Here is a 27,483-nt window from a genome sequence, read left to right as displayed (position 1 = left end):
CTCAAGTTATTCCTTTCATCTCCTCTTTATTTGGATTTTATTTCTGCTCGACTTTTTTTTTTGGAAGACAGGATTGAGAAAGGTTGTGAAAGAGGGCTAGAGAGAAAGAGAGAGACATAGATAAGTATTTTTAGCTCTATGACCTATTTCTCCAGTGCTACCTAACTGACAGTCAGTCAGCTCCACTGCTTTGGGACCTTGAGTGATTTCCATCCAGGAATTTGTAGTTCAAATTGATCGTCTGAGCTTAAACGGTGTGGTTGCAGAAGAAGAGAATCCCATCCAGTCATTTCATGAGTCCCAATGTTGGTGTGGGTCCAGTGCACCTTGCAATCAAGAGTTCTCAGGGGTGGAGTCAACACCAGCACTGCTTCTCTCTGCAGCTCCTGAACAGGGATGCAGACAGGGGAGGAGTTCCTAGTGTCGGTGACGTGTTTTCAGAGGCTGGGAGGGGGTTAAACTAAGAAATCACCAACCCGTACACTCACATGCGCACACAGGGCCAGATACGGGGGTAAGGAGTCCATCGCCATTATCAGAGGCCAAATGCAGTGGCAATAAATCTCACCTGAAGGAGCTGTTCAGAGGCAGATTGCCTTACCCTGATGCACTGCCGCGAATAAACGCTGCAGCTATAGCCGTGTGCTGTATACACCCACACACAAAGACCAGATATGCATGCATTCACAGGGCTAGACAGTTACACTCAGCAATGTGACTGTTCATGCACGTGTAGACATGAAAAAGAGGCCCACGCAACTGGGCACATATAAAGGAAAGGAGCTTTTTTGGTTTCGTTGAGCAATAAAATCATCACACCCGCAAGCGTGAGCTACACACCTGACATAATAGACATCCTTATACACAACGCTGTCATGAAAATGTTAAATCTGTGGCCTGGTGAAAATCTGCTCAAACATACGTATAGATGCACGCTCCCAAAACATTGTATGTCGTCTTTGTATGCCCCCCCCCGACCCCCCATATGCTCCACTAAAACCAGAAACTCATCTTACATACTGCAAGAGTTGTATATATTAATGGGCAAGGTAAAGAGAGAGCAAGAGAGAGAGAGAGAGAGAGAGAGAGAGAGAGAGAGAAAGAGAGAGAGAGAGAGAAAGACCGGTGATTTCAGCGAGTGAGAAAGTGGAGGACAGTGGGAAAGAAATTGAATTGAGGGTGGTGGGGAGGAGGGGTGGTGGCGGATTGGTACTGGCGATATTGCATAGTTTAATCTGTTGAGTTCAGCCATGGAAGGGCTGAGTTGGGGGAGGGGATGAACACTGCAGAAGGCCGCCTGATATTACTTCTTGACTGTGCACACACACACACACACACACACACACTAGTACTGCATTCAAACAAAGCTTCTTAGGCCAGGAAATGCCAATATGAGTGGACCTTTTGTGCATGTGGGTGCGAGTAAGTGCACAGGTGGACAGCAGTGGGTGAAACAGATGTGTGGACCAGGTGTGTCGACTAGGCCTTATTGGCAGAAGTGCTGTGAAGGCTTCCAAAAAAACTTGCACTTACATGCGCCAATATACTCAGCTCTCGACCAGAACCTGCTAAAAACTTGCTATCTGCTGTTTTCATGAAGTCTTCTACTGTACATCGCATAGTCCAATAACACTCATTTTATCATTTCACAAATCACAACAAAAGCTAATGATTGGTTTCCACCGCTAGGGGGAGCTCTGTGTTCCTCTATTGCATTCTAATGAGTGTTAATTGCTGTAACCAGGAAATACAGTTGGCAATGTGTGACAGGGAGAAAGGGAAGATGAAACGTCGGACTGGGCTGAAGCAGACTGCTTCTGCAGGACAGGATATGACAGTTCGCCCTTAAAGTGAGACAAAAGCGTCCTCTGGGTGGCCTGGTGGAGAGACTAATTCTGTCTGTCCGAGGTATTTTATATGCATTTTCAAAAAGTATACACTCATTGCCCACCTACACAACCTAATGTATTCCAATACCTGTTTTTTTTTTCATGTAGATACTAATGCTCGATTGTGATTGACACTGAAAGAGTTATTTTAATCATTTCACTGTTATCAGTGGAGTTGGCATCCCACTGTATCATATTATGACGTGTATTTGAAAATGAGCAACACGAGAGGAGCAATATAATGTAACCAAATGATGATAATAGAATATTGGGCACGTCAGGCACATGATGTGTATGTTCAACGTTTACAGTACACAGCAGGTGGCAGGTGTCCTTTGTGTTGTTTGCGTCCTTGCATAGTGAAGGGTTGAGTATTTGTTGTTTATGTCACGTCTGCACTGAAGAAAGATCCTTTGGATTTACTCAATCCAAACATGTACCGGTACATCGGTTGCAGATGATTAAATGTGGCAAACCTATGTAATTTTCCTGTGTTTTTCCTCAAAGATAAATTATATGTGTGAGTTTAACATATTTTAATAATTTGCAACAAAAAAAATCTAAAGTGTTTTTCAGTGTATCTGGACGTTTTTGTTCATCGCAGCTTCGTTTTGGTGTACATGGGGCAAAATGCCAGTTAATTACTGCAAGGCTGAATCTATTTCTAATCGCACTTCAGAGTTTCGGAAAACAGTTTGCCAAATTAACCCTGAAAATTGAATTTGAAGGCATGAAAATACAGCTAAAAGACATTTGAGTGTTGTTTGTTTAAATGAATGAATGCCATTGTGGCATTTATTCCTTAAATGTGTGATGATTAGTTCCGTTTCTGGATGAGTCTCTCTGTGATGTGCGCGCTCGGCACCCCGCCTGATCAGCTGGACCATAGCGGTGCTGCTGTGAATATAAACTATTTCGCTGAGCGCAGGTGCGGAAAGCAGTGACAGCAAACTATATGAAAAGCAAAATGTACTTTGTGACAAAGCCACAAACTCAATAAAACATCCAAGAGATTAATGCAACGTTGAATTGGGCCTAAAATAACAGCTTTAAAATCATTTTGCTGACTCATACAAATGACATGATACCACTTCTGTCATAGTCACGAATCGCCTTTGTGCGTTGTAGTGTTGGTGCACCAGCCAGGACATTGCAGCAGATATTGCACACACTCAAATGGCCATGCAGTATTTACAGTTTAAAGAGGTTGGACAAACGTTGACTTAAGAAGAAACACTACGTGCACATGCTCTTGTTCCCGTGAAGGGCTGCTCCGTACATGTTATTATGCGACTGAAAATCAACATATACCCAGATTGGCACCACCATTGCAATATTGTGTTCCTTAAGCGGCATTATGCACTCTACATTCGAGTAGATATTATTGATATTTTTTTTCTTTTCCCTGAACCCCCCCCCCAACAACATTTAAACTGATTATCGGAATGCAAAATGTAGCTACAGTATTTTTTTCTCATTTAAACCGCTCCTGAAAGACTATTCTATGCTGCTCCGCTGGTGAACCATTCACATCTGAATGATGGATTTCACGGACCCTATTATGCCATCTGCAAGCTTTGTTAACGATTAACGATAGAAAATCTGTTTCTATGAGCAATGTCCTTGCCAAAAAAGGAGCATTTCACAGGTCATCGTGCTCCCATCCTTTCTGTCTGTCCGTCATCTGTCACTTTTCTCCATCTCCTTTGCCCTTCCCTATCTATATTCTACCAATCCTTTCCTCTTACTTTCCTGTTTTAATCAAACCAGCTTCTTTTCAGGCATTTTTCTCCTAGCTCCCGCTTGCTTGGCTCGTCTTGTTTTCAATCTCGCAAACAGTCATGCAGCTTCCCTATCTCCATATTCTAGAACTGGGCGCACCTAAATTGATGGAAGCTATTTTCTCCAGCTGTCAACTTACAGTATGATCATGGAACTTATTTCAATAGCTGTATGGACAACACGGGCAAATGTGATGGAAGAGCTGGTGGATGGGGAGCTCTTTGGTGGACTGTTTTACATTTTGAATGTGTTCCTCCCTCCCACCCTCCCCCAATCAGTCCCCCTCCTTCTCCCTTCCTATTTCACTTTGGTCAGCAGTGAAGCTTTAAATGCCAAGTCTTCTATTCGTGTTGTTTTTTTTTTTCTTTTGGAAGCAAATACTACAAAAATGTCACTCATGATTGTGATTTACTCATAACCGTTAGAGATGCCTCTACCGGGATCATTTCCCTTCAGTATTTTGGCTTAAATTCATCATTTTGTTTGAACAGGCCTCTATCACGTGCCATTCTTCATCTATCCATCCATCCATTTTCAGCACTGCTGATCCTGAAGAAGGTTGTGGGGGTGGGGGGGGGGGGGGGGGCTGGAGAACCGACAGTACCTACAGGCGGAAGGCAGACTACACCCTGAACTGGGCGCCAGTCAGTCCCAGAGCACTTATAGAGTATAACAAACGTTCACATCCACACATACACCGTCACTGAGTGGGAACCGATCCCATGCTGCCTGCTCACAAGTCAAGCGACTGTACCACTACACCACGGGTGTCAAAGTCAAGGCCCGGGTGCCAGATTTGGCCCGCCACACCATTTTATGTGAACCGCGAAAGCAAATAAATCATGTCAAGTTCCATGATGCTTGCTAAAGTCTGAATCAAAATTTCAAATCGTCACATGTAATCCAGAATAACAGTCACTATTCTTGACTTCTGATTGTAAAACTAGTTATTCCCAAAATTCAGAACAGCCCTCCAAGGGGAAGCGTAACTACAATGTGGCCTGCGACAAAAACGAGTTTGACACCCCTGCACTACGCTATTCTTCATATTTACATGAAATTGCTCCATGGGACCATCACTGGCAAAGCGAGCTCTGGAAAGTGTCCTACGCTGCTGTGAAATGCTCAAATGCTTCATACTGTACGCACAAGCAAGAGCAGCTGTGTAAAGATATATTCTCGTCAACAGACTGAGAACAGTTCATTTATAGTGACATATTAACAAACGTGGGCATGATTTGCCCCACATATTGTTGCGCGGATCACATCCTTTAAATGTCACATGTCCAGTGTTGGCCAGAGAGGTTGCAGGATTACTTCAGTAGGTTTTAAAGATACTACTCACAGATACACCATGTCAGCATCTGCTCTGCTGTGTCTGACCGTTGAATCTGTCCTCATTTTGAATAAAAGAATGTTTACAAGGGCTGTGTCCCTAGCTCCCTATTTTCCGTTCTCAGAAAAATGCGTCTTCTCGAAACAGTTAACCACAAATACCTTTTTTTTGTATTTAGCAAACGTTGAATAATTTTGTATTTTTATTTTATTTTATTTTTTTACATCGGAGCTATCAGGCCCTATTTTAGTAGATTGGCACGCTGATGAAAACGCATTCAAAATCCATACAGGATTTTCTACTTGGAAAATGCCACAAGTCTGTCATAATCTGGCATTCCAAAACCAAAAGCACCACACATAAACCACTGCTATAAACAGCTACTTTCCATGCTACTTATTTCTGAAAGAGAAGGAAAAAGACGTTCACAATAATGCAAATAGCAAGTTGGGTTGTTTCTTTTGTCTGCTAATAAAGACTGCTTGGCTTTCTCCAATCTGTAATTTCTAGTTTCGGTAATTATGTGTATTTTGCCAATTGTACAAACACGCGCGTTTCTTGTCCTGTTAACTCCCATAGTGCCACATAACATCTTGTGATTAAAAGACAATATGAATCAGCATAAAACAGGCTTAGAAAAAACTAATTAATATAAGATGGTGGGACCACCAAACAGTTTTCACTCTTTGCATCACCAATAAACCAAGCAACCCTTTGCGTTCACACGAGTACATTCGCATGTTGCTTTTGTTAGACTGGCCGGGTGTACCTAATGACGTGTCTAGTGACGCGTGTATTCGAGCATAAGTTCATTATATTTGATTTTAGGGAGTTACAGTTGGTGACCAAGGCTTTGGCTTGGCATGTGTGTCATGTTTCTGGTGTGTGCAGAGCCGGAGTGACCTTGGCGCTTGTGCTCAGCACGAAGACACAAGAGAAAAGTGATTAACTTTAGAAAGACAAAGAGGGAGGTGTGCACGCAAAATAAATCATGTCGAGAGAGTGTAAAAGTAAATAAAGATTTACCTATAGAGCAGAAATAAGCCGAAGGCGCAAGGCAGGGGGGTGGGGGGGGGGAGTGAAAAGTCAAACCAACAGTGGGATGGAGAAAGGCAAAATGGGTCGAGAGGGAAAATAACTCATACTGCATCTGTTGGGCTTCTTCTTCTCTTCCCCCCCCCCCCCCCCCCCCCCACAGGCAATCTGGAGGTGCAGTCATCAAGAACAGGTAAGAGAGAGAGCAACGTGGCACTGAATGTTAATCAGACTAAATCCCTAAATGGAAACATAACAGTGCAATCGTGTTTTTCATAGTGACATTTGCGTGAATTTTTACTGTCGAGAGGTCTTTGCTACTTCATCAGCTGCACTTTAATGGGACCGTGCAACTCCACAGCTAGCCTCAACAATTCAGATCATTTAAAATGAAACCATAGTAGAGATTATTTCGGAGACGGTAAATTCCAAAATAGGACTCCAATGATTGCATGAAAACGGGGGACATTTTCAATGGGTGTACGCGTTAACCAGAGCAACATTGAGGACATTCTTGAACCGTTAAAATGTTTGTGCTTTGAGCGCAGAGTACATCTACAGCAGTCAGTGAAGTTGTGTTATTTAAATTGAAATTCTTAAGGCAAAATATGGTTTCAGAAAAGGCAGGAATCCTCTATTCTCTCACTCTTTGGCTGTAGTTTTGATCTTCCACAAATTTGGACACACAAGCTGAAAGTGAGCGACACCAGCCTGCCGAAATGTATTTTAGCTCTGTTGCTGCTTGATGTGTCCCTCCGTTTAGAGCGACCCTTTTCTTTCCTCCCTTTTTTCTTTGGTGTGTCTCCCTCCAGTCTTGGGGAAGAGTTCTATAAGGAGGCCATTGAACACTGTCGCAGCTACAATGCCCGTCTGTGTGCTGAGCGCTCCATGCGTCTCCCCTTCCTGGACTCCCAGACAGGCGTGGCCCAGAGCAACTGTTACATCTGGATGGAGAAAAACCACCGTGGACCAGGTGGGCGTCTGTGTGTGGGACTTTGGTTGTTTCATACATGGTGGCAACTGGCTACATGTGGCATTCAAACTATCCCCCCCCCCCATCCCCACTTAGCTTTTTTTTCTTTTTTATTACCTCTGGGGTGCTGATTGTTTCATTCTGACCTCCTGTCTCCTCTTTGGTATCATTTCCTCCATCTTGCCTCCTTACTCCCTACTTTCAGGCCCATCTTCTCCTCTTCCTTTACTCTCTCTAACATTTGTGTATTTTGGCAGAGAAATACCCCTGTGGCGATGATACGCCACTGGCACAAACTACCCCTGAGAGAGTACTTACATTATATGTGCTTGTGTGTGTGTGTGTGTGTGTGTGCGTGTGTGTGTGTGTGTGTGTTTATATTTGAGCGAGCAGGCTGTCTTTACTTTAAGCCAAAAGTGTTTTTGTCAGTTTGCTCAGTAACACAATATAAGTTGCTTCTACTGTGTATTTATGTTATTTATTTTAATTTGCATAAAGCATGCATGAAATCTCTTTTAAATGCATGTGCAATAAGTGTGACGTATACTGTGCACTGTGTTTTGAGTTTTAGGTCACGCACCAGGTCAGTTATACACATATCCCGCTCGGTGCTGGCGTAAGAAGAGGCGGTTAAATATCTTGGAGGACCCACGGCTTGTACCAATTGAGTTCAAAATTGGTAAGGAGGAAATTAAATGGAATCTATCATGATTCTGAAGTATGTTAGAAGTTTTATTTTTGGAGGAAGGATGAAGCCATATTGTTAATAAAAGCAATATTGTTATTCTCTCTGGTGAGTAAATTAGCTAGAATGCATGTGTTCTCATGACAATGGCTCCTTCTTAGACTACGAGGCCTCCCTAAAGAAGGAGGGAGGTATTCCCGATGGCCCTGTGTTGGAGTCGCTGCTCGCTGGGGATACGCTGGACAAGAAGGTTGAAACAAAAGAGGAAGAGCCTATGAGTGAGTGTCAGGTAAGGCATGTCCGCTTTCCTTCTCTCTTCAGTTTTGTTCTTTCTGATTTTCTCCATCTTTGTCTATACTGGACTGTACTCCACAAGGATCCACTGGACTTTGCATGCTAATTACTTTTGGAGAGGTATGCCCTCTGATGAGTGACTTTCTAGTCACTGTATATACTAAGAGTTGCCCATCCTCAGATACTGTATATATATTTTTTAACTTCACATAAATGTGATAAAAATAAAATCCATGTGTCGTCACTGACGGTGGTGATGTTTATTCTGTACAGAACTATCATTACATGAGGAGCGAGTGCTTTGCAATCATCTATATTTACTAACAGTGGACAGATCATACACTGATTACACTTCAGAAAACAGTATCAAAATGCGCTAGGTAAAGATTCACCTCTCTGTCAAGTGATAGTGTTTACAGTTTGAGAAAAAAAGAAATATAAAATCTCAGCAAGCTAACATTTGCACACCTCGCGAGAGGATTTTGGCCAAACAGGAAAATCTGTGCTCGTTCTGGGCCCACCGCAGTAGCGGGTTCTGCATGGTGGGAATTTGCAGTTTGCATATAAACATAGATCTCTCCTTTGGTGTTTGTAGCCAGTTTGAGGAATGCTAAAGCTAGCACTTCTAAATTGAATATCAGCAGCCTTAAAATATTAGTTGTTTTTTTTTTTAACAAGATAGAAAAATGCTGACTCATACAGTATTTTGTTGGAATGCAATAGTCTAACAATAAAATACAGAAATTAGTAGGGTTACAATATGTTTGTTCAAGGAATCCACTCAAATGTACAAAACGGTGACAATTATCTTGCCTGGTTGGAAGCGAATCACACCGAAACCTTTGATTTTAGAATCTCAGCTGTACTCTTTGCGTGTGTGTGGAATAATTCCCTGCTCGCCTTCAACTTTGATCGTGAAATTTGGGCCCAAATTTGATTCAAAATACTGCCCGAAGGCCGATTTTTCTCCTTGACTGGTTTTCTCTCGCTTACCTGCCCCTTTCAGAAATAAACGACAATCCAAATCAATTACGGTGACAAACTCATTTCCTTCAGCACACTTTTCATGTGTGCTGAAGTTCTTCTTCACGTGATGAGTGACTAGTTGATGTCACAAATTGATTCCTCGACTAGTCTGTACAATGCTTAGGGCATACTGGCCCCTGTTCAATGACAACCGTGTAGGCTATGTAAAATATGTTTTGGTTTTTTTTTGTTTGTTTGTTTTTAGCAGCAAAACATCTTATATAAAAATGCACAGCGTTAAAATTTATGGACCACTGCTGGTTGTTGTACTTCATACATTTGAATAGATCTGATATATTCTGGCCGCCAATGGCACCAGTCCACGGCACACCGAATTTCCATGTAATGATGGCAAACCAAAATTTTAAGATTTTCCTCTCCGTTTGTAACAATGTGGGCAACAATCCATTAAGCCAAATGTCTTCATTGTGCATTATGTTCGTGACTCATTCATATTTGACAGCTAGCACCAAGCGCACGTTCTTGTGTTGTGTTAATCCACACTTTCTATTTCCCCTACAGAAATTACTTGTTGGAGATTTCCCTCATGAACTGGAGGTGGACGAGATGGAAGAAGATGTTCCGAAGCGCAAGAACCGTACCAAAGCACGGGTAAGACCATCACTGACATTGTTTTTTGTTGTTGTTGTTGTTGTTTTGGTCATATAAAACGTACAGTTTACTTTTTCTTTTGCTCGAAAACTGGAAAGAAAAATCAGGTCACTGATGGTGTCGTGGTTTACTCACCCGACTCCATGCAAGCAGCGCGGACTCAATTCCCATTCAGTGACAGTGTGATATGTGAATGTGAATGGTCCGCTCAGTTGTTTTCCTTTTCTTCTCTTTGGGGGCATCCTGTGGGAATATAATCAAGTGTTAACAATGTATCTTGATTGTGATCACATGCACATACACACTCTTCACCAGGCGTGCTAATTGAAGCTGTTGGTCCCCTGCTAGGTGTCATCAGTCCCCTCCTGCTAGAAGTGAAACTTTGCACTGCGAGCAGATGATTAAAATGCAAATTTGCTTTTGTGTTGATACGTGGAGTGATGAGTGTGTTGCTCCACTCTTTTAATGTGTCTTTGCACATGTACCCGGATGTAGAACAGGGGTGTCAAACTCATTTTTGTCGCAGGCCACATTATAGTTACCATTTCACTTGGAGGGCCGTTATGGCTGTGAAACCATGTGAAGAAGTCAAGAATACTTTAATGAGGGGTTTGGTAAGAAGAAAACTTACAATAGTTTTCATGTATATTACATATGAGAATTTGGTGCAGATTTTAGCAAGCAACATAGAAGTTGACATGTTTGATTTGCTTTCGCGGGCCATATAAAATGATGTGGCGGGCCAGATCTGGCCCCTGGGCCTTGAGTTTGACACCTGTAATGTAGAAACTGTCCTGTGCTTTTCATGTGCCTGATGTCTAAATCGTGTGCATGTGTGCATGTGTGTGTGTGTGTGTGTGTGTCAGGCCTACGGGGTTGGTGGCATGAGAAAGCGGCAAGAGCCACCTACTATAGAAGACAGAGACAAGCCTTATGTCTGTGACAGTGAGTAATGCACTAATGGCGGTCTTTATTTTTTGGAATTCCCAAATTCAATGTAATGCTTAATATGTTTTCCATTGTGTGTCTGTTTTTTTGTTTGTTTGTTTGTTTGTTTTTTGTGTTCCAGTATGTGGAAAGCGCTACAAGAACCGCCCAGGGCTGAGTTACCATTATACTCACACACATCTCGCGGACGAAGAGGGCGAGGAAGACTCGGAGAGGCACACACTCCCCTTCCAACGCAAAAACAACCACAAGCGTAAGTCTGCTCATGATTTTTCCTTTTATCTCATTTATGACAGTGATTGTTCTAAGGCGCAGCACGGTTGCCTGGTGATGAGTGTGACTACCTTGCAGTTTTGAGGTTCGAGATTTTAATCTTGATTTGGGCTTTTCAGTGTGGAGTTTGGGATGTTTCCTGGGTTTTCACCAGCTTTCACTCACATGTCACAAAGACGCATGTTAAAGATTATAAATTCTTCATATGTGGTCTATCTATCTATCTATCTATTTATTTTTGACATTCACTTTTAAGTCACACTTTCATTGGCAAAAATGTGAAAACTATTTTAAAATAACGATTATAATTGAAAAGTCAATACTGTAGTGCAGTGTTTTTCAATCTTTCATTTCTTTCATTGAAAAAAAACTCCCGCGGCACACCACTAGCTGAAAATGTGAAAAAAAATCTTATTTTAACAATTAAAGTGTTATATTGTTATTGTAAGTGTTTTTTAATATTGAAGAATAACATTATATGATAACACCTTGAATAGGAATCAAATAAACATCAATCAAATATTTTATAATCGTTCATATTTATTCTCACTCAGTGTGATAAATGGTTTGGATGAACACAGATCTGATATCCTGGCAGCAATCGATGAAAGACACACGAAGCTCTTCCTCCACAACTCTGCGTCTTCCTCTGTTATTAGTTTGTACAGCAGTCAGGCTATTTCTTTAGCCGCTTCGGGTCCGAACGTCTAATTTTTAGTTTTTTAATTTTTTAGTTCGGCGACATGGTAACTTGCTTTCAGGGCTCATGAACGTTGCTTGTTTCTCCATGTGTTCACTCAGGCGAACAAAATACTCCACATTTTTGTTTCGAAGTGAAGGTTGTTTTGTTTGGAGATGAGGTTTAAGCTTACTTGGGACCATAGCGCTATTGCAGATCTTTTCACCATATACCAAGGACAATGGAGTCGGTGCCGTTGCGTCTCCGGTAAAAGCTAGCCTCTGCTGCCACCTACCGGTATGGAAGAGTACTACATAATTACTCTGCCAGGCGATAGACCGCACAGGCATACCAATTGGATAATTTCCCACGGCACACAGTGTTTGGAAAACACTGTTGTAGTGCATGACCAAATCTCTGAGGGGCCATTAGGGACATAATTCAGGAATAGCTCTCACATTTACGACTGAAACACTCTTATACTCACTAGTGATTTATTTATTTATTGCACATGCACACAACTGAAATGCTTTCACACATACTCCAGAAATGCTTTCATATATATATATATATACACACACACACACACACACACACACACACTGTTGTTATATATTTGAATGAAATGCAATTGATTGAAAAAAAGAAAGCAAAAGCATTGTTCACCTTTGAGTTGTGTAATTGTTTAAGTTTAAGTCCCGTTTCATTATTGGTCCAGCTGGTCCGCGGCCATTTTTATACATTACTGTCAAGAAGCGAAAAGACTTCTGCAAAAGATACCTCTGTGATTCCTTTTTTTTTTTTTTAGCAAGTCCCCAGAACCTCTTCAATGCCCGATCCTCACACCTTGATGCACAAGGCTCTTAATATGGCAGCGCGAGAACAACTTTTGGGTCACTTTTGATCAAGGAGACTCCTTTGCATCAAGGAGCCAGGAGCTAAGAATGGTTTAATTGAGAGAAATGAGATCTACAGCCCATGTTTTGGTCAAATGGAAAAGCCTAAGCATTTTAAGCATTTTCATTTTATGGGTGATGCTTTTTTTATTTTATTTTTTTCATTCATTCTTGTTTTTTTTCAGTAGTCGTTCCTAATAAACACAAAGACTCATACATACAACATGCGAATGAAACTTGCACATTTTATTTTTTAAATTTTAGAACCTCTGCAGAAGATAACTGCAATCGACAGCAACACCCATTTTGCAGGCAGCGTCAGTCTAAATTCCTTTTATAAAAGTAGACATTGTTATGCAACTCCTGTATTGGATCTGATTCGATTGTGCCAGTGTGGCTAATCAGGTGGCCATGACTACATTTTGTGGCACTGTAAGATAAGATCTAAATTCCCGCGGAAACTGTGGCGCATGCCTCTGAGTTGATTGGCAGTATTCAATGTTACATTGGCCTGCCTGTCTGAACAGACTACCCCATCCTTTATGCAGGGGTGTGGGCCTGTGTGTGTGTGTGTGTGTGTGTGTGTGTGTGTGCGCATGAGCGTATCTGTCTGTTTGGGTGTCTCGGTGTGTATGTGTGTGAATTTAAATCGTTTAATATCCTTCCCTGCCAAATTCAGTAATCACACACACACACACACACACAACAGATGCACACTCTCAGCCTTTGAAAATGCAATCTTCTCTGCTTCAAATGCATCAAGGAAGCTTAGCTATCTTGGTGGCTGTATATACTGGGTGCGTGTGGGTATGTGGGTGGGGTCATGTGAAGACTGTTCGCCCGTGCATGCATTCATGTCTATAGGGGTGTTCACACGGCACACATTTGCTCCGGCGCTGCACCGATGTATTTTGTTGCGATATATTTTGCACCGCAGCAAATTGTGTGGAGCGTTCACACATACAAAGCCGCTGAGCGTGTCTGCACCGGCACAGCGTCGGTGCAGCCCCACTTGCGTTCACACGGCAATTTCTGCAGCGGGGCAAAACGACAGAAAACAAATGAGCTGTCGTGTTGTTTCTTTTTAAAACGTATACACAACTCAAGCGACTACTGGACAGGCACGCCCTTCTCCTTCTCGGTCTCCGTGCCCTCTGCTCGAGAGTGACCGCCCCCGAAAACGTAAATCAACGATGACTTCAATGACACTCAGAAAAGCAAACACGTAATGCGCCAAACAGAAAATCAAGAGAGGAAATCACAAAATAAATTATATGGGGAGCGGGGGGTTGTGAACACACAACAAATGAACAAACTACACAAACAACTCCGAGACAGTCCAGTCTTCTACAAAAGGAAAGATGTTACCAGCCAAGTCTTGTGTCGTTATTAACTCATTGAATACCACCCCTTTTCACTGGAGCAACCCCCTCAATCCCTCACATTTTACTGAATTTCGACTGATTTGCAAGGCCCACAGAATTTTCTGTCCTATGGCTATATATACATGCAACCTGTCAAAAGAAAGGTGAGACTCTCTTCTTTCAGCAGAAAAAAAAGTTTGTTTCTAGCTTTCTCCGTTCGTTGGCAATCAGCATTAGAAAACTGCTAAATTTGATGGAAAATGCAGATTTTCTGCAGAAATCCAGAGAAAATGAGCTTTTTGTAAAAGCATGCATTTCAAGCATCATTTCAAGTTTTACACTATTTTTTGCTTTTGTGGCAGCTCAAATACCTCAATAATGTGTTCCTCATACAAAAGAACATTACAAATAATGTTTTTGTCGCAAAATAATTTATTTGCACACAACAAAACTATTGAACTATGAACAAAAGTGCAGCTGTGGAGAAGATGGTTTTTGGCTTCCATCCAGTTTGTCACCACATCGATTCATCCCACCACGTCCAGATGCACGACCTATAAATTATAGAAACATAAAAAGTTGCAAATATATCTTGCTGCAGAGTGAGGTACAATCATTTTATTTACCTTTCTTTCCACCACCAAAGCGAGGAGTCGTCATCTTTTGGCTTCTGGTTGGACAATCTGTAATGTATAGAAGTATGTACAATTACCACACTTTTATTTTTCTATTTTTTTTATTGTTGCTTTCCACTTACATTTCAACATCTCACACACACACACATACATGCTCGCACACTGCTATTTACACCATTCATTCCACGTTGCTCAGCATCCAATTTGAAATGAAATGGAATATGAATTTAACACTAGTAGTTTTAGCAGAGCTGAGCGGACCAAATGTGTCCTGTTTTTTTTGTTTGTTTGTTTTTTGAAAACCTATGGCGACATGCAAGTCAGCGCATTTACGGCGCATATTTTCATCCACATCTACGAGACGCATCAACCGTACATAAATGATGAGTGTTACTGGCAACTTCATAGTATAGCGGGGAATGTAGCGGTACATAAAAGTGACTGAGGAGGCATAAGAAGTGATGAAGTTTTGAATGGGAACTTGCAAGCTAGTCAGCAGTTACCTCCTCGTTCCAGCGGCTCTGGCGAGGACTCTCAGCTGCTTTCCGTTATGTCCGAAGGCACATATTCGTCCGACATCGGGATCCAAATCGCTCTCCAATTCATCGTTTTCGCCGTCGTCTTTACGAGACGATTCCAACAAATCGCTGACGTGTGCCCGGCGTCGGCCATGCGAAGCAATGCAGCCTCTTTGCCGGCATCGCTGGAAGACGCCGGGGAGACGATTTGTGGGCGACGTGGGGCATCGGGAGGCACAAAATGCTCTGCCAAGCGATGATCGCTGACGTGAAGCAAGTTCATCTTCATCAGATGAACTCGAAACTCGGCGTGAGCTATGCGGGCTGCGCGTAGCACGCCATGTTTGTGCAGGCCGACGTTCGTTTGACGGGTGCCGCTTTCGATTAGTGACCGAAGCGTCATTTTCTCTTCCACACAAACACCATCTCCTTTGTTGTTTTGTTTCGGGGACGCTTTTATACCGAAAAAAAATCATTTTTAGTTAGTTATTTCCTTTTCTCCATCGTTGCTAGTTGCTAATGTTCCAATCCACTATCCACATATGCCCCTCCTTCACTGTACGCCCTTTCTACTACTTCTGCTGTGTGATCCTGGTTGATTTTTGCACCACTGCCACCAGATGGCCATTTTTTTGCTATTTAACATTGCCGTCAAGCCTAATCCTGTGGTGAGAAGTTGCATCGGACTCTCTTGCACCCTCCCCCATGAAAACACGTGATTGACGTATTAATACGTCATGGGGAGGGAGAGGCTATGCGCAAATTGACGTATTTCTACGTCAAAGGGTGTAAATGAGTTAAACAAACACATGGCGGAAGTCCGACAGAGCACGAAAGCAACGCATTCTCGCCGTACGTAAACTCTTCACAAGCATTTGCTCTGGAGCAAATTTAACCCAGTTGCGTTCACACGTGCAAATTTACACCGGTGCTGCTTCGCTAACGAGCATTTGCTCTGGAGCAAATTTTTAAACCACCTCCCTGAGGTGGATCAAATTTGGTCCGGTGTAAGCTGTTTTCCGGGGCTACGCCGGAGCTAATTTGCACGTGTGAACGCTCTACTGGGGCAGCCCCGGCGTAGCGCCGGACCAAATCTTGCCGTGTGAACACCCCTTATGTTGCAGCATTATGGCTCCCCAGTCGTGTGAGTCTGGCGGAGGACACGCCACCATCCTTATGTACTACCCCATATGCCTAATAGTAATATCGCGTCTTTGAATGAGAACAACACGGCATGCATAATTCATCTTTTATTCTGGCTCTAAAAAAGCTGTCTGGACACTATAGGTGCTGTATGCAGCATCCACTGCGCAACATACAGAACTCAAAAACTGCTTTATTTGGGTAAAAGTCTTTCGTAATTTGCTCCCTCTTTTTCTTTTCTGTTTTTTTTTTGCATACATTTAGTTTTGTCTTCCTTTCTCATCCTCCTCGGAATCCTCTTCAACATGTTCTCCCTCGTGTCACTTCAGCCATCATCCAAATAAATCTTTGCTTTCCTTTGAACACAGACAATATGCTATTTACTTCAATTCACCATTATACATTCACGTGTGCTAAATGTTGTTTGTTGGGGGGGGGGGGGGGTTGTCTCTGCGGCTTCTCATTGTCCAAATATGAGGCGGACAAGAATGGAATTGCATGGAGGCAAAGAATGTGTCTGTGTGTTGGCAGTGATGTGATGGCAAGAGGGTTGAGAGTAGAAGACAGATGGGAGGGGGGGGGGGGGGGGGGGGAGTCGGGTAATGGGGTGATGGGCTCAGTGTCCAACTGAAAATTGGTTTAGTTGGAATTAAGAGGAAGGTAGGCCTATCGGTTGATGTGAACGGAAAATGAAACGGGCAATTGGCATCAGACAACTACAGTTGGACAGTATAGATGTAGATAAGGGAATAATAATCCAAAATGGGAGGGGCTTTATATACTGTAGTGCCCCCCCCCTTTTTTTCAGGATCGAGATTCAGGGGACCCTTTATGTAGACAGGCAACAAACAGACAGACGGAGTTGTGTATGTGTGTACATCAATGTGTTTGGCACGTAACAGAGTTCTTTGAAAGTCAGAGTGGGCATTGTCATCGTTGTAATTCTTTTTATACCTCAAAATGGCCTCCTCTTGCAGGGTCTATAGACCACCGGTTGTAGAGATGAATTCTGAGTGGCAAACCCCACATAACGATCACTAACAAAATGGCTGCTCTGTGTCCATTGTCACATCGGCTTCACTTTTTCCTCTCCTATTTACACCCTCCCATCTGGCGAACAAGAAGTAGGCTCTGTCTGTCTGTCTGTCTGTCTCTAAAACAACATTCATTCTATTGTTCTATTTTTACGATCAGTACTAAGCTTTATGCACAACATCCTTCTGTATGCGTGATGTCAAGGGAGCTTTTGCATCTTCTACTGTAATTAGTTGACATTTTAGCGAGCTCTTTATGAATTTATTCCGATTGTCGTGATTATTCTTTTATCATTTATGGATAGCATTTTATTATGGTTGTTGTGCAGTGCGAAATTATTACATGACATTCGAATTAAGAAAGACATTTCAATTTTTTTTAATTTTTTTTTTAAGGCAAAAGCAAACAAAAAATTATTCTAGCTGGGACTCAGTCTTTTGCCAAAAGTCTCATCAATAAAGAAATAGGCATAATTACTCCGCTGTAACAATCACACTCGGCCAATTTCTTTCTTAAGCCAGTCGACAACTTTATGAGAATCTGAATGTGTAGCCGGTCTGTAATTTTGCTGAGAAACCGAGGATTAAGTCAATAAATCCACCATACCTGCTCTTATCCAGGCTCTGCATTGCCCTCTCCAAATACAGTTTGTATATATGAAGTGACTTATGACGTGTGCGTGTGTGTGAGGACCAACTGTGTATCATCTCTTCACTCAAACCACAAGTGACATCATCGTTTCAGATGCCATACATAAACAAACCAATTTTAGTCATCAATAAGTGCATACTATTTATCCTGCTTATCTAAAACACACATACATTTTAATTTCTTGGTTCAAGTAGTTCATTTTTGCTTTCATGATTTTTATCCCTTTCAAGGTGACTCACCGGGCTGGAGGGCGGCGCCCTCAAACCCTCGAATGATGAGCTGCCGGTGTCATCTCAGTCACAGAGTCCAGGCCTTATTCTTAACCACTCATAGAAATAATAACAATAATAATATCAATAGTAATAATAATAATAAAATAACATTAAAAACTAAGATACTTTATGAGAATCTGAATTTTCCATCATTAAATTTGTGCATGGATCCATACATCTGCCACATACAGGAGACACACAATCGGCATTGATTCCAATTATCATTGAGGGTATTTCCTTGTCAAGTCGTATACGGGAATGCGTCACAAACATGCTGTTCCTATAATCCTTTGCCATGTTGAGATGTCCCATTCAGCGCCTTCATGGATGCGTTCATAACTTTTCATGTACTCTGTGATTTGTTGATTGTTGCCGCTGCTGCTTGGCTCAGGAGTGGAAGGGAAATGGCTGTTGCCTAGCAATGTGGTTTCCATGGATACCGCCAGGGCTCCCACCTAAAGACTACACTCTTATGTACATTGAAAAAAAAAATGAGACAGTCATGAAGAAAGAGAGAGAGAGAGAGAGAGAGACGCAGACAAACAGACAGAGACCTGGAATGAAATAGGAGACGTGTAATGAGGAAGGAAGAGGGGAGTCAGACACAGTGGGATGGACAAAGCCAAATTATAAGGAGGGGAAGCAGAGTTCATTAAAAATAACAGAAAAAGAAAGCTACGCGAGACAGAGAAAAGGCTACACAGACAAAGAGGAGAAGCAGTTTGAGCTGTAGCAACTGTGAGAAAAGCAACAACAACAAAAAAGGAGAAGAAAACAAAACAACAACAACAACAAAAATCTCTTTAGGATTCATCATATAGACCCCCCCCCCCCCCCCCCCCCGAGTGTTGGGTTGGTGAAAGCAGAGTAATATTGGAGTCTGCTTCATTTGGTATTCTGTCTCAAGATGCTGTGCTGCGGCTTGCTGGCTGCTTGTTCTGTGGTCCCACACTTGCGTCGGCCATGTTTGGATATTCTGCTCTCCCTAACCGCACACACACACACACACACACACACACAAACACGAACAGGGAATACAGCACTCCCAAGTGCGCTTCCGAAATCCCCGCTCACCCACAACCGATGTGTGTGTGTGTGTTGGCATCTTGTCTGGGTTTGCAGTCTCTATGACTGAATGCCATTAAAGTGCAAAGCCTCGCCATCAAATCTGTTAAAACACGAATGCAGAACGAAATACCTTTGACTGAAAATGATTCAAGTTGCCTTTCTTTGGAATATTTTATATTTATTTAAAGCTGAGAAACAGTCACAGAAATTGTAACCATGTCATCTTTTTTTTTTTTTTTAATCGTTAATATGAGCAGCAGTAGCCGGAAACAACTGGATCCTACCTGCACCGGCCCTTTTTTAGGACATAACCGCCAGACCACATTCAAAGCTATTTTACCTTGGAACAGAATAGGATTTAGATTTTGAATCCTAACTGAGGGGACAGAAGCCTGTGCTGTCGAAGTGGTGCTTTCCAGAGAGAGCAAGTAAGCGTGCACAAAACCCATGAACACCAAGACACTTTTTTTTTGTCTGTATTGCAAGACTGTAATGCGTCTTTGCACCCATTTTGGGCTATTTATCAAATGAGCTCACAAATGCAGATTTTGATCAATGTGTGGATGTCCCTTCGAGTTGGTGTGATAACACCGCAGCCATAGATCAAGTTTTACTCGGCACCAAACCTCTGTCTGTCTCCCTTTCTTTGCAGTGTCATCTCTGCACACACTTGTATTCTACACTCACACACTCTCCGCATGAAAATACACGCACACACACACACACACACACACACACACACACACACACATAGGCATTCCCTCACATGCTAGTGCATGCATGTACAGATACATCTTTGGGAGTTACGCAACCTGCTGAGAGTGTGTGTGAGTGTGTGTGTGTGTGTGTGTGCATCTATTGGAGTTGAGTAATGTATAATGGCTGCAGTGGACAAAGGACAGATATGGCCAGATACATTGCAAGACAGAATTCCAATTCGATTTTTGCAGGTAGTGTAGGGTAGAGTAAGAAAAAAGTAGGGAAAAAAAAGAAAGAAAGAGAGCCCGAGCACAGAGGTAGGGAGGAAAGCAGCAATAATGAGAACATATGAAAGTGCAAAGAGGAAGAGAGATGAGGATGGGGTGCACACTGTAGGCAAAGGAGAGGGAGAAGGGATGAGAGCGAAACGTGGCGCCTTTTCATCTGTGACTGACGGTTTCCATCCGACTGCATTCTTGCTTCCTCATCTGCCAAGAAAACCTGAAAACGTCTCCATGAGCATTTTAGCTATTGTGTCTGCAACGTGCACAGTATGCGCATGCAAAGTAAAATATACATTATCTTCAGATGGATTGGGTTCTGCATGTGTGTGTGTGTGTGTGTGTGTGTGTGTGTGGCTGGACAGACAAGGAGCACAGGAACTCTCATCACATGAGAGATAAAGTGGGGGATGGGATCGTAACTGGACAGCAGAAGTTATTAAGCAAAGACTTGGTTGTAAAATAGTGTGTGTTGGATGATTGTGCGTGTGTGTGTGTGCGTGTGTGCGCGTGCGTGTGCGTTTGCGCTTCTCTCCAAAGAGGTTCTCCTCATTAAGCAGTGAGGCGACAGGAGTGTAGAGTGTGTTTTCACACACGGCTGCTCCGATACAACCGGAATCACTTTATTTTTTTTTTTGCACCTCCCCCCTCCTTTGCACCCCTCTTTGTACCTGCACCCCATCTTCGCACTTTTTCTTTTTCTTCCCTTCTCACGATTCTACTTCCCCTTTGTGTCATCCCTCACTGAAATCCTTCCTCTGTTTCGTTCCTATCGTCTTCTCCACGATGATATTGGTCGCTTTAACCTTTCACCAAATTTCTTTTGAGAAATACATTTGCGAATAATCGATGCAATCTCATATCTTGCATGTCATTGAATATTTTATTCAAAGATATCTTTTCATTAGACGTGTGTAAATTTTGGTGTTGTGAACAAGGCCACTGACCACAACACTGTAGCACCATCTTTGAATGATGCAAGATTGATCGGAATCCCGGTAGCTCTCCCTTAGAAAATTCGACGCCCTCAAAGAGCTGTGCGCAACATCAGGTTTTTTTTTTGTCACATTAGTTCAATGCCCGGTGTATTTTGTTTTTTTTTGGTGCGGTGCTCATTGCTCATGAAGGGTCAGCTTGACTTATTATTCCAACCAATTGCATTTTACCCTGCTAAAAATCCAAACGCATAACATTGGCTCCAAAGTATTTCAAAGGTCAGATTCTCTGTGGGTGTCAAATATGAACAAGGTATTATTTGGATTTTTATTGCCCATTTCTAAAAAGGATAACAATGGCCCCTAGTTAAACGACAGTAAAATGTATTCTTGTGACAGTCAAATTGGCTGCATTATCGCTAAACTATTCAGGGTCTACATGAATGCATGACTCCATGTAGAATGATACGAATTCCGCCCATTTTTACTCAGCAAACTGTTTTATGTCATCGGCTGCAGTGGTTTCACTCAATCGCAACGAACTAAAAAGTTCATTGCGCCAATAAGTCAGAAATTTGAATTGCTCTTTTATTATTTCTAAATATCCAACAAATATTGTGCAAGCACTTCATATCCAGTTCAAGACTGATTAATGATATTAAAAAGAGTTTTGCTGAAAAGAATGATCAAGCGATCGGGTCATGTGGAGGAAGGGGGGGGGGGAGGGGTCAAAGAGCAAAGAGAAAAGAAGCATGGGGCTAAGATAGTACTGTATAGGTGTTGGGGGAAACGAGGAGGGGGAGAAAAAGGAATTGGAGGGGGGGGGGCTGAGGGTATTTGTGGATTCATCGCTTGCTGGATAAATCCCAGGAGGATTTCTCCCCAACACTTGAAAGCTGTGAAGTGCGAGGTTCTGCTTATACTCCTCCTGGTAATTGGAAGACGGGAGGAGGGGGGGGGGGGGGGGTGTAGGTGGAGATGGAGGAGGGAGGGGAGGTGGGGGGTCAGATAGAGAAGGGGAGGTATGGGGGTACAACAAATGGAAATGCAGGGAAGAAGGAGACCAAAAAAAAAAAACAATAACGGCCTAGTGGAGCACTGAATACACGAAGTTTTGGAAGAAGAGATAAAATTGACATTGTTTTATGTCCGCTATGTTTTTTGCCTTACGTTTTTGCTCATTACCGTTTAAATTTTTTTTTTTTATCCTCCTCATCATTTGTCTTCCTCCCTTGTATGGCCAGCAGTGGCGTGTTAGTGGTTGCAGGGCTGGTTCTAAAACAAGGCCACAGGCATTTAATCATTGATGGACTCACCCCCGCCCTCCCTCCCCCCGCCTCCCCCGCCCGCTATAGGCCAGCAGGCAGCCTTGACTCAAACGCACCAAGACCTGCTGATTCACTCCCTGCGGTCTTCAGACACGCTCGCAGGCTGCAATACAAAAAAAAAAATAAAGCGAGAGGAACGACACACATAGATGCGCATATATTACAGTTGCGCATGCTTGTAGCCGTAACGTGTTTCGATTGTGTCTGTGTTCGGGTGTGCCTGTCTAACATATCCCCATCAGGGATTCTGAGACCCAATCAGTGGCAACAAACAAACAAAAAAAAATCATAGTGAAGATCAAAGTATATTTGACCATAAAAAGGAGCCGTGTTTGCTTTAGCTCCAGGCTTGTACGACAAAGTTTTCGAATGCACAGAAAACATCTGGCTTGTGTTGATTTTCCTCAAAATAAAACTAGTCCAAAACTTGTCCCGGTCTCCTTCTCATTATGCGGTTTTAGCAGCAGCAACAAATTTGACACATTTACGACCTTAAGTATTAAAACTCAGTGGAAGCCCGCCAAATTAGATATAGCCAAGTGATATAAATTACAGAAAAAAGCCCCCCTGGGCATAAATATTTAGTATCTTTGGGGATTAAGTGCAGTCCTTGTATACGATATTTTATATTGTGTAATATGAAATGTCATATTTGGTTTATAAATGACTAAACTTAACATATCGAGTCTTAGTTTTGTTTAGCAAATTTGAGCAAATAAATATTTCTCATCGCGGCGGTTTCCATTTGCAAGCAAATGGGTTGTCGGTCGTATTAAATATGATGACGCTAAATCGTAAATGAAGTGATGACGTGAAAGATGATATTTTTAATCAACTCGAGCACAAACCGGGCCCTCGTGTATCTGTCGCCATCGCAGGTAACATTTCCCATAATGAAAAGCTGATGCCACCGATCTCCTAATGTTATCGCTGGCAAAAAGATGATTAAAATTGGGATAGGCCTATCTGTCTTATGAATTTAAGGTAAGACTAAGAAGCCGTGACCGGCAGAACTCTGCAAAAACATTTTAATATCTTCCGGATACTCAAGCTGTGCTGATTTAAATGTCTCAATTAAATTGTGGTAATAAGGATATTCTAACATGCGATAATGTATAATATAGTTTTGATCAGACCACATACAGTATGTTGTTATTATGTTATGTTTTTTTATTTTTTATGTATAGTTACGACCAGCACTTGTTTAGTGTTAGAGTGTGTAAAATACAGTAGCGTATAACGACGTTCAATTCTTCAAGAGCATTGATATAGTCATCCCAAACCATCTCATGCTCTTTTTCCCTCTCTTTGACTCTGGTCCAAATCAGAAACGTAGTTGAAATGATTGTTCTCCTCGGAGGATGAAATCTCGACCCTGCATGCGAGGTACAACAACAAATATGTCCCCCTCTTCTTCCCTTCTCACCCTCTTTTCAATTACATTATCACCCTCTCACCCTTCAGACAAAACAAAATTGCACCCTGGAATGGAGGGATTAATGACCTCTCGCTCATGCGCACATGCAAGTGCGCACATATATACACACACACACAAGCGCAACCGCATGCTATTGTCTTCACGCATGTCTGCGGGTGTATCTTTTGCTCCTTTTCGCGACAAATGCTTTCTTTATTGTTGTCATGAGTGCGTCTGCATTCATTCCTATCTGTAGTCCATGTGAAATATAAAAAGGACCACGCATTGGATCTACTGGAAAGAACACAAACAAAAACTGTGCAGAGGTCATGTGATTGCTTCCATGAAGTGTGTTATGCAACAGCAAGAGCGTAACAAAGATTCCACAATATTAGCGATGGACATGGAGGTTGGACTGCTTTGCTTCGGAGCTTGTGAGTTTTTTCACAGCAAGGGTTCTGTGCGCTCTGGTGGTGGGAGCACCTGGCTGGGTGTCAGGTGCGTACCGGACTAGTAAGAACAGCATGTGAGACATTAAAGGTTTTATTTTACCCTTTCATTTAGCGCCTAGTTTGAGCTCAGAATCTTGTCTGCCAGACACTCGGTCAAAATACATCCAAATTACATGACACCACCTGCGCCACAACTTAGACCTGGTTTCACCTGGTCTAAAGTCTAGTGCACTTTCAGTCTCCAGATTAACATTTTATGTTGAGATTGGACCTCATTTTGGAATCGCGTTGCACAAAAGCCCCGCCAAAAAAATTTTTTTTAAAAAGCTTGCAGAGTGAAGAGAAATAACTGGTCTTTGACTTTAGAGTTTACACTGAATTATTCTGACATTATTTTTCTTTTTAGTACAATGAATAAGTAATGATTAATTAATCATTAATGACCGCCAAGATCTCAGATTCATGAATTTCGTTTTCGTTAGATGACCAGGTAATTTAAATCTCTCTCACACACCCGCACAGATTTTTCAGGGGTTTTTTTGGGGTGGGGGGCATTTTGTGTTCGGTAATAACTATGAAACAGCATCATTTGCAGTCTTCAACTCTCTCCTGCTCTCTGTGTCTCTTTTTCTCGCTCTCTGTCTCTCTCACTCACACACACACACACACACACACACACACACACACACACACACACACACACACACACACACACACACACACACACACACACACGGGGCCCTCTGCCACTGTCCCTCTGAGCACATCATCTGTATACCAGGCGTGGTCCTTGCCAAAGCAAGCAGATGGAATAGTTAAAGAAACATCTCCTGCCGAGTGTATTTCATGTCTGCCTCGTCTGTTTTAACTTTGACTTTTTGTTGTCAGAAGACTACAAGAGACTTTTATGGTCTATTAGCCAATCTGTTGCGCTGTCAAGAAGCTGACGCCGCAAACTCGCTTACATTTTGCATTGACACTATACACGGCCCTTCTTCCAGCGTGCAGCAACCTGCTTCCTAATCCGCCATTTCTTCTTTGTCCCTCTGACAGCCAAGAAAGCGGCGGACGGCTCGGTCATCGCCAATGGATACTGCGACTTTTGCCTTGGAGGCTCAAAGAAGACTGGCTGCCCTGAGGACCTTATTTCCTGTGCGGACTGTGGACGCTCAGGTAGGGCAAAGAGGAAGGGGATGTTTGGAAGGACCAAGGCCGTCCTCTATTGATGCGCGGTGAAATATTCCCTTTGTTGATCAAAAAGGTCATTTAGTGTCGTCTTCATTACAGACTCTCACATTTTTTTTAAAAAGAATGGACCAGACCATTCTTTGTTTGTTTTGTTGAGCCCATCTTCAAACAATCATGTACATCAAAACAATATGCAAAGCAGTGACTCTAAGGCTGGATTTCTTAAAAATGCTCCACAGACATATGGCCCTCAAATGTTCTTCACTGCAGTGTAAAAAAACAACCCTGAGATTTTAAGGTGGCATGAACTTTGCAACAAATGACATCCAGTGAAAGCATAGGCTACAAACACATGACCGACATCATCAAGTCATTATTGAGGAAAACCAAATAAAGCCATGTACGCACTTATCCGTTTCAAACAATGCACAACAGACCACATCAGAAAATAATTTCCATTATTTAATGAAATAGGATGTTCATGTCAACACTGTTGAGCGCTCCTTTCCTTTCCAGGTGTTAATCCTATTAATGCATAGATGGCTGGCATAGCTGCAAGCACAGAGAGTAGTGGTGAAAATTGTGTGGGCATGTGTGTGCCGGCGTATGTGCTTGTGTGCGTGTGTGTGTGTGTGTGTGTGCGTGTCGTGCACCCAGGCCACCCGTCCTGTCTGCAGTTCACAGTGAACATGACAGCTGCAGTGAGGACTTATCGCTGGCAGTGCATCGAGTGCAAGTCCTGCAGCCTGTGTGGCACCTCTGAGAATGACGTAAGATTTCTCTCCATTGGAAATTTTTGGAAAATGTAGCAAAAAAAAATGTGAGCACTCTGCAGCACTGTAATTGGTTTCGAACTGAAGATTTGCCTAGCAACGGGAATGCCACTGCACCTGCTTTGTACACATGTGCAAACAGCAACGCCTGCTCTTGTGTGGCCCTGCTGGACACATAATTTGATGATTTCTGAATGAAAAGCTTTATGCGCAGTTACGTTGAAAAGCTTTATGCGCAGTTACGTTGAAAAGCATGTTGCGCAGTTACGTACTGCGCATAATATGGACCGCAATGTGCCACCTCCATTACGACCATTTCAGTGTACGGTTCGTGTTTCTCCTGAATACGGTGCTGCAAACACACATTACACACACACACACACACACACGCACACACTCTGGATTTTCATGACTGATAATGCTGCCATTAATTTATCAGTAGAAAGGCCATGACAGTCGAGCTGTGTATAATTCTAATGATTATATTTACTCTTTGGTTAAAAAATATATTCCAATGAGTAGAATAAATGTATAACAACTTTTTCATGTATTCATGTCAAGCAGGTAATCCCAGAATCGAGGTACATTACGACCACCGCAATCATATATGTTTCCATTCAAGGAAATTGAACTCAAGGAAATTGAACTCTGTGCGTGGCAGTGTGTTCGACCGATGATCTGATTTAGCAGCCGAGAGCAAGCCAGTGGCTCTACAAGAGCAAGGGCTGCGCCATTGTGGGAGTGGGCACAGCTGATTTCTCTCACAGCAAATAATGTCCGTTTTTTTTCATTCCCTGAGTCTCGACATGGCGTAAACTTGATGATTTGAAAAAATGTAATCCATGATGCCCGCTGGTCGCAAATTTATGAATGCGGTAGACCGGCTGGCTACGCTGTGCCGTTGTTTGATGTGGTCTAAGCAGTGGTAAGGTTTAGATCGACTTTCTGCCACCAAATTGTCACTCCGCCAGGTGCATCTCCAAGACACTCCTGCTGCGCCGGACCGCCCAGCTTGGCGGAGACCGGTTTGCCAACCACATTGGCAAACACGCTCCGCAAGCCTTGCGCTGATAAGAAAATCAGGATCTGCCGGCATTTGCGCCACGGCGCAGGTGCGCTGTCTACAAAAATCAAGGCCTTTATATTATCAGTTGAAGTGAGCATTCATTCTTCTGTTCCAGGATCAGCTGTTGTTTTGTGATGATTGTGACAGAGGCTACCACATGTACTGTCTGAGCCCACCTATGTCCGAACCTCCAGAAGGTATGTCATAACCTTTGCTTACCAAACCTAGCT

At 42.6% G+C, this 27,483-nt stretch overlaps 1 protein-coding gene and 1 long non-coding RNA gene across 4 annotated transcripts in view; one reads left to right on the top strand and one right to left on the bottom strand.

The window, feature by feature from the left end:
* Positions 1-27,483, top strand: part of dpf1 (double PHD fingers 1) — a 35,431-nt gene that overhangs the window by 2,569 nt on the left and 5,379 nt on the right. Inside the window, exons 2-12 of one of the 2 annotated variants that reach the window (XM_086125622.1) lie at positions 6,206-6,235; positions 6,855-7,015; positions 7,587-7,694; positions 7,862-7,989; positions 9,543-9,632; positions 10,499-10,577; positions 10,702-10,833; positions 25,280-25,399; positions 26,072-26,184; positions 27,159-27,299; positions 27,369-27,450. In XM_086125622.1, the coding sequence (XP_085981748.1) occupies positions 6,206-6,235; positions 6,855-7,015; positions 7,587-7,694; positions 7,862-7,989; positions 9,543-9,632; positions 10,499-10,577; positions 10,702-10,833; positions 25,280-25,399; positions 26,072-26,184; positions 27,159-27,299; positions 27,369-27,450 (1,184 nt within the window). The remainder of the gene's footprint in view (positions 1-6,205; positions 6,236-6,854; positions 7,016-7,586; positions 7,695-7,861; positions 7,990-9,542; positions 9,633-10,498; positions 10,578-10,701; positions 10,834-25,279; positions 25,400-26,071; positions 26,185-27,158; positions 27,300-27,368; positions 27,451-27,483) is intronic. The other variant, XM_086125623.1, reaches the window with a different exon arrangement.
* Positions 14,207-15,588, bottom strand: LOC147197219 (uncharacterized). 2 transcript variants are annotated; one of them, XR_015102483.1, is made up of 3 exons: positions 14,931-15,517; positions 14,419-14,475; positions 14,207-14,346 (listed from the first exon to the last, which is right to left on the bottom strand). It is a non-coding gene; the product is annotated as an uncharacterized LOC147197219 (long non-coding RNA). The 2 variants fall into 2 exon arrangements; XR_015102482.1 differs by having other exon boundaries at positions 14,207-14,475; positions 14,931-15,588.

Source organism: Hippocampus guttulatus, chromosome 12 (assembly GCF_054856545.1).
Source record: "Hippocampus guttulatus isolate MCC_2025c chromosome 12, RoL_Hgut_1.0, whole genome shotgun sequence".
In the NCBI taxonomy this organism is placed as follows: Eukaryota; Metazoa; Chordata; class Actinopteri; order Syngnathiformes; family Syngnathidae; genus Hippocampus; species Hippocampus guttulatus.
The sequence above is the reverse complement of the archived record's forward strand: the minus strand, read 5'-3'. Positions and strand labels throughout refer to the sequence as shown.